The 13310-nt window shown below is 46.4% G+C and overlaps 1 protein-coding gene across 1 annotated transcript in view; it reads right to left on the bottom strand.

Moving 5' to 3' along the window:
• nup160 (nucleoporin 160) overlaps positions 1-13310 on the bottom strand; it is an 86507-nt gene that overhangs the window by 17031 nt on the left and 56166 nt on the right. Inside the window, exon 27 of the mRNA XM_041197945.1 lies at positions 3592-3697. Within this exon, the coding sequence (XP_041053879.1) occupies positions 3592-3697 (106 nt within the window). The remainder of the gene's footprint in view (positions 1-3591; positions 3698-13310) is intronic.

Genomic DNA, 13310 nt, shown 5'->3' with positions numbered 1-13310 from the left:
TGAAAGTATTTAAAGAAAAGATTTTTGAAATATCGGGGAGTTGAGGGTTATGAGGAGCTGGCATGAAAGAGGAGTTAAAGTCTGGGGCAGATCAGCCATGATCTTATAGACTGGCAGGGCAGCCTTGAGGGGCCGAATGGCCTATTCCTGCTTCTATTTCTTAAGTCCTTATGAGAGGATATAGGGTTGGAAACGTAGCTCAGGATCAAATAGGATGTGAAGGTCATGAATGATCTTCTTCAGCCTCAGACAGTGGCCAGGGAGACAGAGATGGAATCAGTGCCTGGAGAATGGAGTCTGTGATGGAGGCCAAAGAGAATGGCTCAAGTTTTCTCAATTCTTACAATGGTGGAAACTGTAGCGCATTCAGAACTGCTTGTTGGACAAACAATCTGAACAGGGAAGCAGTGGAGGAGCTCAGAGGGGTGGTGATGATGTAGTGTTAGGTGTCATTCAGCATATATAAGAAACCTCACCCCACGTCTGTGGATGATATTGCCAAGGATAAGGAACAGTGGGGCAAGGATATTTCTTGAGGTATTCCAGAGGCAATAGTGTGAGGGTGGGAAGAGAAGCCATTACTGGAGATGCTCTAGCTAGCAGAGAGTGGAACTGAGCAAGGACAGCCACATCTTAAAGGAAAGAGAGTTAGCAGTTCTGAAAGAGGGGGCACCTGTTTACAACGCCAGCTAGCACAATGGTCAGCAGTTTAGAGCTAATGGGCTCAAAGGAGCTGGTGATGGCTCTGAAGGATGAGATGAGCCAGATAGGGCACAAGGAGAGAAACTAGAAACGTATGTTTGCTCCAGCTTGCTCTGGGAGTAGAAGATGAGGATTTTAAAGGCCAGACAACAGGAATGGAAGTGCGAGGGAGGAAAAGATGCCATGTGTCACCGAAGAGACCAAAGTGGGACTGGTGATAGGGGGGACACTGCCACGACGGTTTAGGCAGGGCAGTGGTAAGGGACAAGGTGTCGGCAACACATAAGTCAAGTTTCAGTCAAAGCCTCAATGTCAATGCAATCAGTGGCAATACAATTTGAATGAGCACAGGAAAATATGAAGGAGGCTGTGATTATCGAGTTTAAAGGGGCAGTGACGGATCAGGTAAGAATTCAGGATGGAGGTTGGTGAGGTTAGTCTACAGAGGGCAAACCAGGCAACAAGGTCAGCAAGAAAGGATGGAATAGTTGGGGTTGTTGTCCATAATGAGCGCCTTGATGGGCTGAGAGAGGGTCAGCTGTGAGCTTATTCAAGGTGGGATTCAAGCTTGGGTGAACAGGGAGGCAGAGGAGCAATGAGGGGTTGGGGTAAGGAATAGGAGGTGGAGACAAAGTATCTGAGAGGGAGTAAATGGCTTGGCTGAGCAACAGGGAGAGGAAGGAGGAGGCTTGAGAAAAAAGAAGAGCCAAAAATAATAGGTTAATGTCAAAACTGCTAGCCAAAATTTGCAGTTGACAGAACAGAGGAAATTCAGGTTATAGAGGCATGTCTGGGATAAGAGATGGACCCTGAAGGACAGGGATGCAGGGTATGAAGCAGTCCACTACTGGAAAATGAGGCCCTATGGTACTTGTAGGCAGAGTGGAGTCAGCCTGGGCAAAGGGAATGCAGGACAGGCAGGTAGCCCAGCACATTATTGCAGTGTGTGGGAAATTTCCACAATGTAGGCTTATGTGTGGGAAAGGCAGACTTAAATCAGTTAATGTACTGGCGGTGACAGGGTGAACACCTCAACATCTGTGATGTAAAGTACTTCATAGCATGAGAATGGCTGACTGCTTGTCCCATGTTAGGCTATAACAAATTGATGTTACCAATTAAGTAGTGGACTGTCTGATGCACTGTTACCAAAATCCTCCTCTGGAGATCCCCAGCATCACAGATGCCAGTCTTCAGCCAATTCGATTCACTCTACAGGATATCAAGAAACAGCTGACGGCACTGGATACTGCAAAGGCTATGGGCCCTGGCAAGTTCCAGTAATAGTACTGGAGACTCATGCTCCAGAATTTGCCGCACCCCTAGCCAAGCTGTTCCAGTACAGCTACAACACTGGCATCTACCCGGCTATGTGGAAAATTGCCCAGGTATGTAGGACAAATCCAACTTGGCCAACTACAGCCCCCATCATCTATTCTCTATCAACAGTAAAGTGATGGAAGGAGTCATCAACAGTGCTATCAAGCAGCATTTGCCTAGCAATAACCTGCTCACTGATGCTCAGTTTGGGTTCTGCTAGGGCCTCTCAGCTCCTGACCTCATTACAGTCTTGGTCCAAACATGAACAAAAGGGCTGAACTCCCGAAGTGAGGTGAGAGTGACTGCCCTTGACATCAAGGCCACATTTGACTGAGTGTGGCATCAAGGAGCCCTAGCAAAACTGGAGTCAATGGGAATCAGGGGAAAAACTCTCCGCTGGTTGGAGTCATACCTAGCACAAAGGAAGATTGTGTGGTTGTTGGAGGTCAATCAGCTCAGCTCCAGGACATCACTGCAGGAGTTCCTCAGGGTAGTGTCCTAGGCCCAACCATCTTTAGCTGCTTCATCAATAAACTTCCTTCTATCAGAAATGGGGATGTTCGCTGATGATTGCACAATGTTCAGCACCATTCATGATCCTCAGTTACTGAAGCAGTCCATATCCAAATGCAGCAAGACCTGAACAATTTCCAGGTTTGGGCTGATAAGTGGTAAGTAACATTTGCACCACACAAGTGCCAGGCAATGATAGTCTCCAACAAGAGAGAATCTAACCATAATTTCTTGACACTCAATGGCATTACCATCACTGAATCCCCCACTATCAACATCCTGGGGGTTACCATTCACCAGAAACTGAACTGGCCTAGCCATATACATTCTGTGGCTGTAAGGGCAGATCAGAGGCTAGGAATTCTGTGGCAAGTAACTCACCAAACCCTGTCCACCGTCTACAAGGCACAAGTCAGGAGTATGATAGATTACTCTCCACTAACTTGGATGAATGCAGCTCCAACAACACTCAAGAAGCTGGACACCATCCAGGACAAAGCAGCCCATTTGATTGGTACCCCATCCACAAGTATTCATTCTCTCCACCGCTGACACAAAATAGCAGCAGTGTGTACCATCTACAAGATGCATTGCAGGAACTCACCCAAGACTCCATAGATGGCAGCTTCCAAACCCAGAACCACTGCCAAGAAGGAAAAGTGCAGCAGACACATGAGAATACCACCACCTGGAAGTTCCCCTCCAAGTCACGCACCAACCGGACTTAGAAATATATCGCCGCTCCTTCACTGTCGCTGGGTCAAAATCCTGAATCTCCCTCCCTAACGGGTTTACCTACAACACCTGGACTGCAGTGGTTCAAGGCGGCAGCTCACCACCACCTTCTCAAGAGCAATTAGGTATGGGCAATAAATGCTGACCCAGCCAGCAATGCCCACATCCCATGGACAAATAAAAAGTGATAAATATCCAAGCCTCTGGGCAGAGCAGACCACTGTTAAAGTTGTTACAAGTAAAATGCACCACTCCAATGCTGCTAGGATTTAAATGGTTTAAGATGACATCAGGAATTGTCAGCATGGGCTCATACTTTACCTTTCCGAAAGTTGTGCCGTTGTACATGGAATGCATACAACAGCTCGTAGTAGTTATGAGTCATGAGGTCCACAGCCCGAGCACGAGACTCGATGATTCCAACAACCTGAAACACAGGAGCACAAAAAGCCTGAAACCCAGCACCGGGGAAGATCAAAAACACCGGAATCAGTGCAATACCAGGACATTCCCAATACTCACATTAGCAACCCCTGAATCACACACTTACACACTTAGGTGTAGCCACTATTATGGGTTGCTTTGTTGGCCCCCCACACATGCTGTATATGCAATCAGGTAGTGTGTGTGCAACAGTAACCTGTACCAGTAGTCCATCAGGAAGGTCACTGCAGTTAGATTGGCTAATGTACAGCTGGAATTTTATTAACAGGTCATTCTGAAATAGAAAGGTAAATAGCCAGAGGTTGTGGTCCATATTAACAACAACACAGGCAGAAAGAAGGACGAGGCACATTTTACAGAGTCAGGAAAGAAACTGGCAAGCAGGACCATAAAAGTAGTAATCTCCGGTATACTCCCGGTACCATGCTGGTGAGTATAGAATTGGAGGGAGATGATGAATGGATTGCTGGAGAAATTATGCAGGAGGGAGGGCTTTCAATTCTTGGGATACTGGGACCAGTTCTGGGGAAGATGGGGCCTATAAAGGCGACACCTCGACAGAGTCAGAAACAATGACCTTGCAGGGCAGTTTGCTGGTGCTGTTGGGGAGGGTTTAAACTAACTGGGCAGGGGGATGAGATCCAGGAGTTAGCATTAGAAAGGAAAAACAAGATACACAAAGGATTGGGAGAGATAGATAGCAGCAAAAGAAGAAATAGTAAGGTGGGGGTCAGAGTAAGACAATTTCCTGAAGTTCTAAATTAAGCTTTTATGTATGTGAAAACACACAGAGTGTGGGAAACAAAGTTGGTGAGCTGCAGTTGCAAACAGTGACCTGGGAATATGATGTGGCATTGAAAGGAACCTGACTCGAAGAGGGACAGCTCAAGGGGACAAAATAAAGGTAGGGCAGAATTTAAAGGATGGCAGGGCTCCCCACTCCGGTCAGCTGCCCTGTAGCTATGTAAGTCTCTGAGGAGCATTAAGTCGGGAGGGCTTTGTGCAGGGTCAGGGCAGGAAGTCCCAAGAGTGGGGCATGCACATAGGTGGCGGGGGGGGGGGGCTGTTTGGAAAAGGGGACCCATGAAGGAGGAAACCCCCAGTCCCCAACTTTGCTACCCAAGGCCCAAGCAAGGGTACAATTCTAAAGAAGGTGCAGGAGTGGAGGAACCTGGGACATTGGTGCACAAATTATTGAAGGTGGCCAATAAAGCGTTTGGCACTCCAGGCTTTACAGACAGAGGCAGAATCCAAATGAGAGGATGTAATGATGAGCCTTTTTGAAACTGGTTCAGTCTCAGTGTGTCTGAATTTTGGGTACCAAACTTTCAGAAGGATGTGAGGGCATCAGCCGGGGTGCAGAAAAGATTCACACCAATGGCTCCAAGGATGAGGAGCTTCAGTTATGTGGCTAGATTGGAGAAGCTGGGCTGTTCTCCATAGAGAAGGTTAAGAGGTGATTTGCTAGAGGTGTTCAAAATCATGAGGGGTCTGGGCAGATTAGGTCGAGAGAAACTGTTCCCTTTGACAGAGGAATGAGAACTAGAGGACACCAATTTAAAGCGACTGGCAAAAAAGAACCAAAGGCGACATAAGAAAACATTTTTTTTACATTGTGAGTGTTCAGGATCTGGAATATACTGGCCGGGCGTGGTGGAGACAGATTCAATCTTGGCTTGTGTTAGGGGGAAATTAAAAATGCTAAAAGAGAATATAGTAAGAATTTACTGAAAAACCCTTAAAATCTCCAGGCAGACACGGCTGCTAAATATATTAAGAGTTGAAGATTACTAGATGAACATTGCACAGCCTTGAGAGTCAGACTGGAGACAGAAGTATGACATAAATTAGATTAAGTGTACTCCCCTCTCACATAGGGAAGGGGCAGATGGTTTTAGCTTAGATATGGGAAGGCGAACAAGGAGAGGGCTTTGATGAAACACAAACAATGAGCTGTGAGGGCCAAGGTCTTTGCGTACATGTTTTAATTTTGACAGGATAATATAATTATGTATAAATTCTTTAGAATAATTGGTTAGCAAAATCACGTTTATGTACTCAACAGGATAGAGTAAGCATGGGACCAGTGTGTCGGTTATTGATCGGATGTACTCAAATGTATTATGATAAGAAAAAGTACAAAAGTAATGAAACGTAATCAGTCTGGGAGCTGGGTCTTCATTCTTAGGAATGATTGCGGCTCCCTTGCATATGCTTGAATAAAACTGGTTAAAAGGAAGCCTGAGTCTCTGTGGTTGTTGTGGGATTGGAGAGCGTACCATCTTCAACTGGTGTAGTCGGCAGGATCCGCCCGGACCTCTGCAAAGGCGGAACAATGATCTGCTGAATATTTTCATTTGAAAGATACTCTCCGGTTGTTCACGTCAGACTAGAATGGAGGTCTAATAGGGCGAATCCGAATGTTTCAGCCAGGGAGACTCAGGTGGACAGGTGGGGCGATTGAGCCTCAGGAGACTCAGATCTCGGGGGAACTGTGGGCCCCTGTTTTAGTGTGGGGCGATTGAGCCTCAGATCTCGGGGGAACTGTGGGTCCCTGTTTTAGTGTGGGGCGATTGAGCCTCAGGAGACTCAAATCTCGGGGGAACTGTAGGTCCCTGTTTTGGTGCGTATGTGGCCATTTAGTGTGTGCGTGTGTGTGTATATGTGACTATTTAGGGTGTGTGGATATGGCCGAGAAGACCGAACTCGAGTTCGTTGCAGAATGGGGAGGTGAAGGAACCATGTCCCTTCACCTCGCCAGGAAGCATAGAAAGCTGATCAGGAAAATGAAACAACAAGGTTGGCAGCCGAACGATCCACCGTCATGCTCCAAGGAGTGACGGAAAGCTCAGACTAATGATAAATCTGTCAAAGTTACAGTACTCATTGTGAGTCTGTATCTGCAACAAACCAAACTAATATAGAAACACCTCGGACAAGTTGCGCCAGTCGGAGTGGTAGATCAGTTTCTTACAGGAGCTAATAAGGGTGAATGGGATTTAGATGATGAGGCAGCTAAATATAGTGAGCCATGGGAAGGATGAGAGAAAGGAGAACACCCACCTCCAGATAACAGACCCGTGGTACCTTCTGCCCCTACCCGGATGGCCCCTTATTAGACTGTAGGCAAACGAAATCATTGAGGGGCAGGTATGACAAGGAACATAACACTGGTGCCGTTTACCACTAGAGAGAGCAGATGTTACTAAAAGAACTGCCCAACCCTAAGAAAAACAGTGGGAACACAGATTTTTGGCAAAAATTGGGTGAATTACGAGAGGCCCATGCCTTCACCCCAGGAGACTGCCATGCCTTAGTAAGGACAAAAGTTGATAAAGGGACACGGGACAAAATTAACGACAGGATAAGGGATGGTACCTACCTGACAGAAATGAGACATGATGGTACCCGACGAGGACAAGATTTAGCTATTACAGGAAGGAGTAATTGAGGCATTAGGGGAGGTAAGGCCAAATTAGAAAATCATTATGGGAGTACATCAAAAAAAAAGGGGAATCACCAACCGAGTTTGGTGAGAGGAAGTGGGCAGCTTATAAACATCATAGTGGGCCTCAACATCCCACTAAAGATGATCTGGTATTTCTGAATATGGTAAGGGAGGGGCTAGGTGGCTACTGGATTAGTCGTGGCTCGAAACTATAATGATTTAATGATGTGGGCAGAGGAGCTAGAAAGTCGAAAGGCAGAGGGGAAGGGGAAGGTAGCAATGACGGAGATAATGACAGTGGCGGCTAGGAGCTTCCCCTGACTGCTTTTGGTGCAGACAGACAGGTCAAATTTCCCTAGACCGTCCCCAGGGGAAGATTCGACAATGTGAAAATTGTCACAGGATGGGACACTCCAAAAGATTGCTGGCGAAAGCGGGGTGATAAGGAGGGGCACGAGCCCAAACAACAGGAACATACTAGTAACACATCAGGTGAGACGGAATTCGTTACAAAGCAAGACCTAGTGGAGGTAATGAAACTCTTACAGCCCAAATAGGTAGCCTCGGCCCCCAGGGACAGGAGAGGTAAGAGACCCAAGGATGTTTATTAATGCAGTGTTAGGGGGCCAGCATTGTAGAATAGACACGGGGGCTTCTATATCTCTAACAAATGAGGACATACCCACGACTGGACAGACTATATTGATACGGGGGTCGGTGGGGGAAGAATGGAGGCAAGGAGAAGTGAATGGGTACAATTAGAAATAGAGGGCACAGAACTACCGGTAAAATATTGGGTGTGCCTAGACAGTGAGGGGGCTAATCTAGGGATAGAGACATTGCGACTGCTCAGCGCAGTCATAAATCCACAAGATAATACACTAACCTGGGGAGGGGGAAAATACCCAAGCCCAGAATACAACAGGGTTAGCCCCCAGTGGATAGGGTCAATAGAAATTGTTAATGTGGAATGGGACACAAAAGGGGAGTAGGGAGTAATTTGCAGTCTATTTCTAGATATATGGGCAAAACATAAAAGGGACTGTGGATATATGACAGTAGAACCAGTTAAAATACCCGGACCAACACACCCGCTCAGGAGACAATACCCGATCAAGGCGGAGGCTATCAAGGCTGTGATCGACATAGCTAGAGATTTAAAAGAACAGGGGATAGTAAAGGAGGTGGTGTCGACCATAAACTCCCTGATTTGGCCCGTTAATAAACCGGACGGATCATACCGACTTACCATAGATTACATAGCCCTTAATTTGGTAACACCCCGAATACATCCTATCGTAGCCAGTCCAGCCACAATCTTTAATGGATTGAGCCTGGACCATAAATTATTCACGGTATTAGATATCTTGAATGGATTCTGGTCTATACCATTATACAAAGAATCCCAATCAAAATTTGCCTTCAGTTGGGGAAACCCAGTACACTTGGACGAGAATTCCACAGATATTTCACAACAGTCCCGGTATCTTTCACTACTATATGGCTAAAACCATAGGGGGGAGTCTTGTTGCAATATGTGGACAACCTCCTTTTAGCATCCACATACATTCGAAACCATGCGTTCGAGCTCTTACAATTGTTTGAAGCAATAAAAGGGGCTGGATTAAAAGTAAACCCCGCTAAATTGCAGATAGGACAGAAAACAGTAACATACCTAGGGTATACAATAACCAAGGGTGCAAAAGCAACTCCCTCCAGAACGGAGGCAAGCTATACTCGTCCTACCCCGCCCGGAAACGGTGCATGAGGTAAGACAGATACTAGGATTATTTAACTACTGTAGAAATTTTGTGAATAATTATACATCAATAGTAAGACAAAACTTAATTAAGGGAGGGGACCAGCTAAGGCATGCATACAAGACCTTGACTGGACCCCAGAGTGAGAGGGTGTTTGCTGAGATTAAACAACGGCTCGTTACAGCACCGGCTTTGGGGCTCCCAGACTTGACCCGTCCTTTTCATATTTACTATAATAACAGCTCATGATATTATATGGTGGTAGTGATGCAACAACACAGGGATCATGAATGTCCTGTGGCATACTATTCGAACAGTCTCCAGTGGCCACAGGATTGACCGGGTGTGTTCACGCACTCAATCGTGCTGCCTGGGCAGTGAAAGGCAGTGAACTCATAACGATGTTGGGAGAGGGAGAGATAGTATTGCATGCAGCACACACACAGGTGCAAATATTAAACACGGGAAGACTTAAAACTGTACCGGATGCTTGGAGAGGCCAGTGGGAAAGGTTTTTGCTCCCCAAGAATGGTAGGATAACCATAATAAGAGACGATGGAAATAACCCTGCAGGATTTATAAATATCGAAGGAAAGGTACATGTATGTGATATACAAGGTGGCGATGAACAGGTAGATAGGGTAAGAGAAGAGCCTTTGAGAGACGCAGACATGACTCTGTGTAGATGGATTCCGAAGTGAATGGGAATCCGCGTACAGGATGGGCTGTAGTGGAGGAGGGAGGAGAGGTGTGAGCACAAGGACGGTTATCAGGAGACAAATCAGCTCAAGTGGCAGAACCTGGGGCCTTAATAGAAGCCCTAAAAATGGCAAAGGGAAAGAAATAAATATCAGGGACATTTACAATGCGGCAGGAGAAGGACGGAAAGAACGGGAGCAATGGGGGGCAGAAAAGGATCAGGATGGGATTTGGCGAAAGAAAGGAAGGGTTATTGCCCTGCAGAGTATTAGACGGACACTATTAGAGATGTACCACAGAAGCTAACACACCAGGCGAAACAATATAAGTCAATGTTAGTGGTGGAAGGGAGTAGGAAGAGATGTGGCAAAATACTATCAGCAGTCTGTAGTGTGTGCACAACATAATCCCGGCAAGGTCGTAAAAATACAACACCAACCTTGTCCCAAGGGGCCCTGGGAACAGATACATGTTGATTTTATGGGACCATTGCCGATGTCAAAGGGGAAAAGATACTGTTTAGTAATAATTGACCAATTCACCCAGCGGGTGGAGATATTCTCTACGAGGGACTGCTCAGCAACAACCGTAGCTAGGGTATTAGCGGAGGACGTAATACCTGGATGGGGAGTGCCAACCTGGATGGATTCAGACCAGGGCACCCATTTTACAGAGAAGGTCATTACAGAAACATGTGGGATTAAACAGAAGTTCCACATTCCCTACCACCCTCAGAGCTCAGGGATGGTGGAAAGGATGAATCAAACTCTAAAAGCAATTCAGGAGACAGGGAACAGTTGGGCCACAGTACTGCCCAGCATTCTGATACGTCTTAGGGCTAACCCCTAATAGGACTACCGGGTTCACCCCATTTGAATTGATGACAGGCAGGGCCATGCAATTACCTGAAGGAATTATAGGAGGAGGAGAGGATGTAGGGCCATTGAAAAGGAGAATATGGGGCTATGTAAGGGAATTAAGTAAGCAATTACACGAGCTGAGAGAGGAAGTTAGAGACAGACAGATGATTAGGGACATAGAGGCAGATAAGTATGAAGAACAGCAGTGAGCCGCTCGGGTGGGGACCAGGTCAAGATGAACCCAGAATGAACTGGGTTCGCACCCAGAAGGTATGGACCATATGAGGTAATTATGACAGGTGATATGGGCAAACTCGTGGATACGAAAACGGGAAGCAAATGGAAACATTATTCTCAAATAAAACCACATGAAGGAAGTAATGATAACCCGGGCAACGGGAGCCAATGTTAATGTTTTTACAGGTTTGTGATCCTGGTTGTGGGCGTGTCAACGCTGGCATGGGAAGCACCCACGGTAAAAATCAACAGCGACACTTGCCTTCACCCTGGACAATACGTACAACTACCGAAACGGGGTACAGGAGAATGGATAAAGAAACCAAATACTTGGCTATCAGCTAGAGTGACTCCCAATAGTCACCAGGCACAGGCTGTGACTGTGCAAGGACCCACAAGAATGGAGGTAGTGAAAGTGAAATTTCATAAGCCCGGGGCTTATTCCCATTCGGCTCCTGAATCCCGGATGTGACTAGGTAAATAGCTCCTTCCTGAGTATAACCGACTTTAAGGAGTATGGTTGGATATATTGCAGCAACCCCGCATTACAGGAGGACTGTCAGACAGCAGAGGAACTAAACCTTACGACCCTAAAGGACTCAAGGGGTAATGTTGACATTAGGGGTATATACGATGAGGTCAGTGGAATAGGCCTCTGGAGCTACATGTGTGATGGTGCACTTTGCCGGCTGGTGGGGCCAAATGTTTATTTGATTGCCGGCTGGACAGATCTGCCCCTATTTGTAAAGGAGACAGGACTGGATGGACGGTATTGCCAAGAATCATGTAAATATGTTATCGAAAGACATGGATGTAGAGATGTTCGATGTTATAATTAGATGACATGTGGATATCAAAGACCCACTCAATGTCCAGATGTAGTAAGTACCCCCCCCCCACCCCCCCCCCCCCCCCCACCCCCCAGATGGGATAGTCAGGACAGGAAAGTCAAAACCACTATTGCATGATGTAACTATCGTCTCCCTGGAAGTGACATACAATATCTCAGGACTCCGATCAGTATTACATACCACTCGTCACAGTTACCAGAATTCCATAAAATGGGCTAGAAGCCAGCTGAACTGGGTAGTTTAAGACTATAAATTTTGAAGTGTCCCGGGAATTAGAGCAAAAGCACAGGCTAGGTTAAAAAGAAGTATACTAGGAGACATCGGAGGGCTATTTGGGAGTGCCAATTCCATGCTTAATTCAGGTCAGATCTATGACTTAAATGATTATGCCTCCTGGGTGGCTGCTGAGACTGCCCGAGAGTTACACTACAGTGCGCGCGGGGTAGGATAAGCCTTGACATCCATGGAGCTACAAAGAGGAGGTCTGCTACGAATCCTTAGGCAAACTGCAGACGGGATAATAGGCACAGCCGAATCACAAGCTACAGGGAGGGCATGCGATATGCTAGCGCGAGATCTAATTGATGGGGTAAAATCCGACATTGAAGATATCAAGTTTGGAACAATTCCCAAACACACGTTCGAGTCAGTATACCAATTAAACCTCATAAATTTATGCAGGGAGCGACAGGAATTGGTGATTACACAACCTCAAGGTGGGGGAAGAAAATGGAGTTATAAAATTTATCATGGCCATTCCCCAAGATCATTATCCAAACGGGGCTTTTCTGGACAGCTATAGGTTTGAGTCCCTAAGAGTAGATAAAGGGGGGATGGTATTCCGCATAGGGCTAGGTGGATATATACCCTATGTACAAGACATGGTACTGATGAGTACTAGAGATAGTTGTTCAGAATCAAGAAACTACATTGTGTACTCATGCCAAACGCTGGAGGTATTTACAAACACAAGCAAAGTTACATTTACCACTTTACCGATTCAGGAAGCATTTAAGGCAATCCAGGTGTCCTCAACTCAATGGTGCTTCATGACCAGTGAGGCTGAGATCCTTAATGGGGACCTACTTTGTTCTAGCAACTCGAGTTTCTGCCTACAGGTGACCGATCCATTTACTATAGGAGACTTCCATTTGCCAGGCAGAACCACAGGATGCTTGTTTAGCCCTTGGTGGGATGACACATTGTTCACTGATCAAACTCCTGTCAGAATAGCACACCTAGCCATGCTGGAAACCACAAGAATAGCTCAAGTGTATGTAGAAGCTTCTACAGAGGGGGTGTGTGAAAGTGGATTTAGCCTCCCAATCGGCCAGGTTAGCCCACTTTCTATGCTGCGGTTGGAAGATTGATGAATTGGTGGGAGATTGTTAGAATGGGTATGACAATAGTCACAGGAATTATGCTCTTATGGGCTATCAGACTCTGCTGCTACCAACATAAAGCCTGGAAAGGGACTCTCCAGGCACAGACAGCAACAAACCAAAGGTGCGCATCAATTCCCCGACCTATGCATACTCCAAGGGAGAAGACAAGGGAAGGGAAGGGAAGGCAAGGCTATGTTATACAACCAGGTGGTTTAGGATTCCTCTGGCGGTCTGGACGACGGGCCATCCGAAGGACCAGAAGTGGAATTCTCAACTTAAGGTGTGGCCAGCTTGGGCTTTGCCAAGGGCCAAAAGGGGGGACTGTTAGGGGGAAATTAAAAATACCAGAAGAGAGT

Source organism: Carcharodon carcharias, chromosome 10 (genome assembly GCF_017639515.1).
Source record: "Carcharodon carcharias isolate sCarCar2 chromosome 10, sCarCar2.pri, whole genome shotgun sequence".
In the NCBI taxonomy this organism is placed as follows: domain Eukaryota; kingdom Metazoa; phylum Chordata; class Chondrichthyes; order Lamniformes; family Lamnidae; genus Carcharodon; species Carcharodon carcharias.
This window is presented reverse-complemented; position numbering and strand designations above follow the sequence as displayed.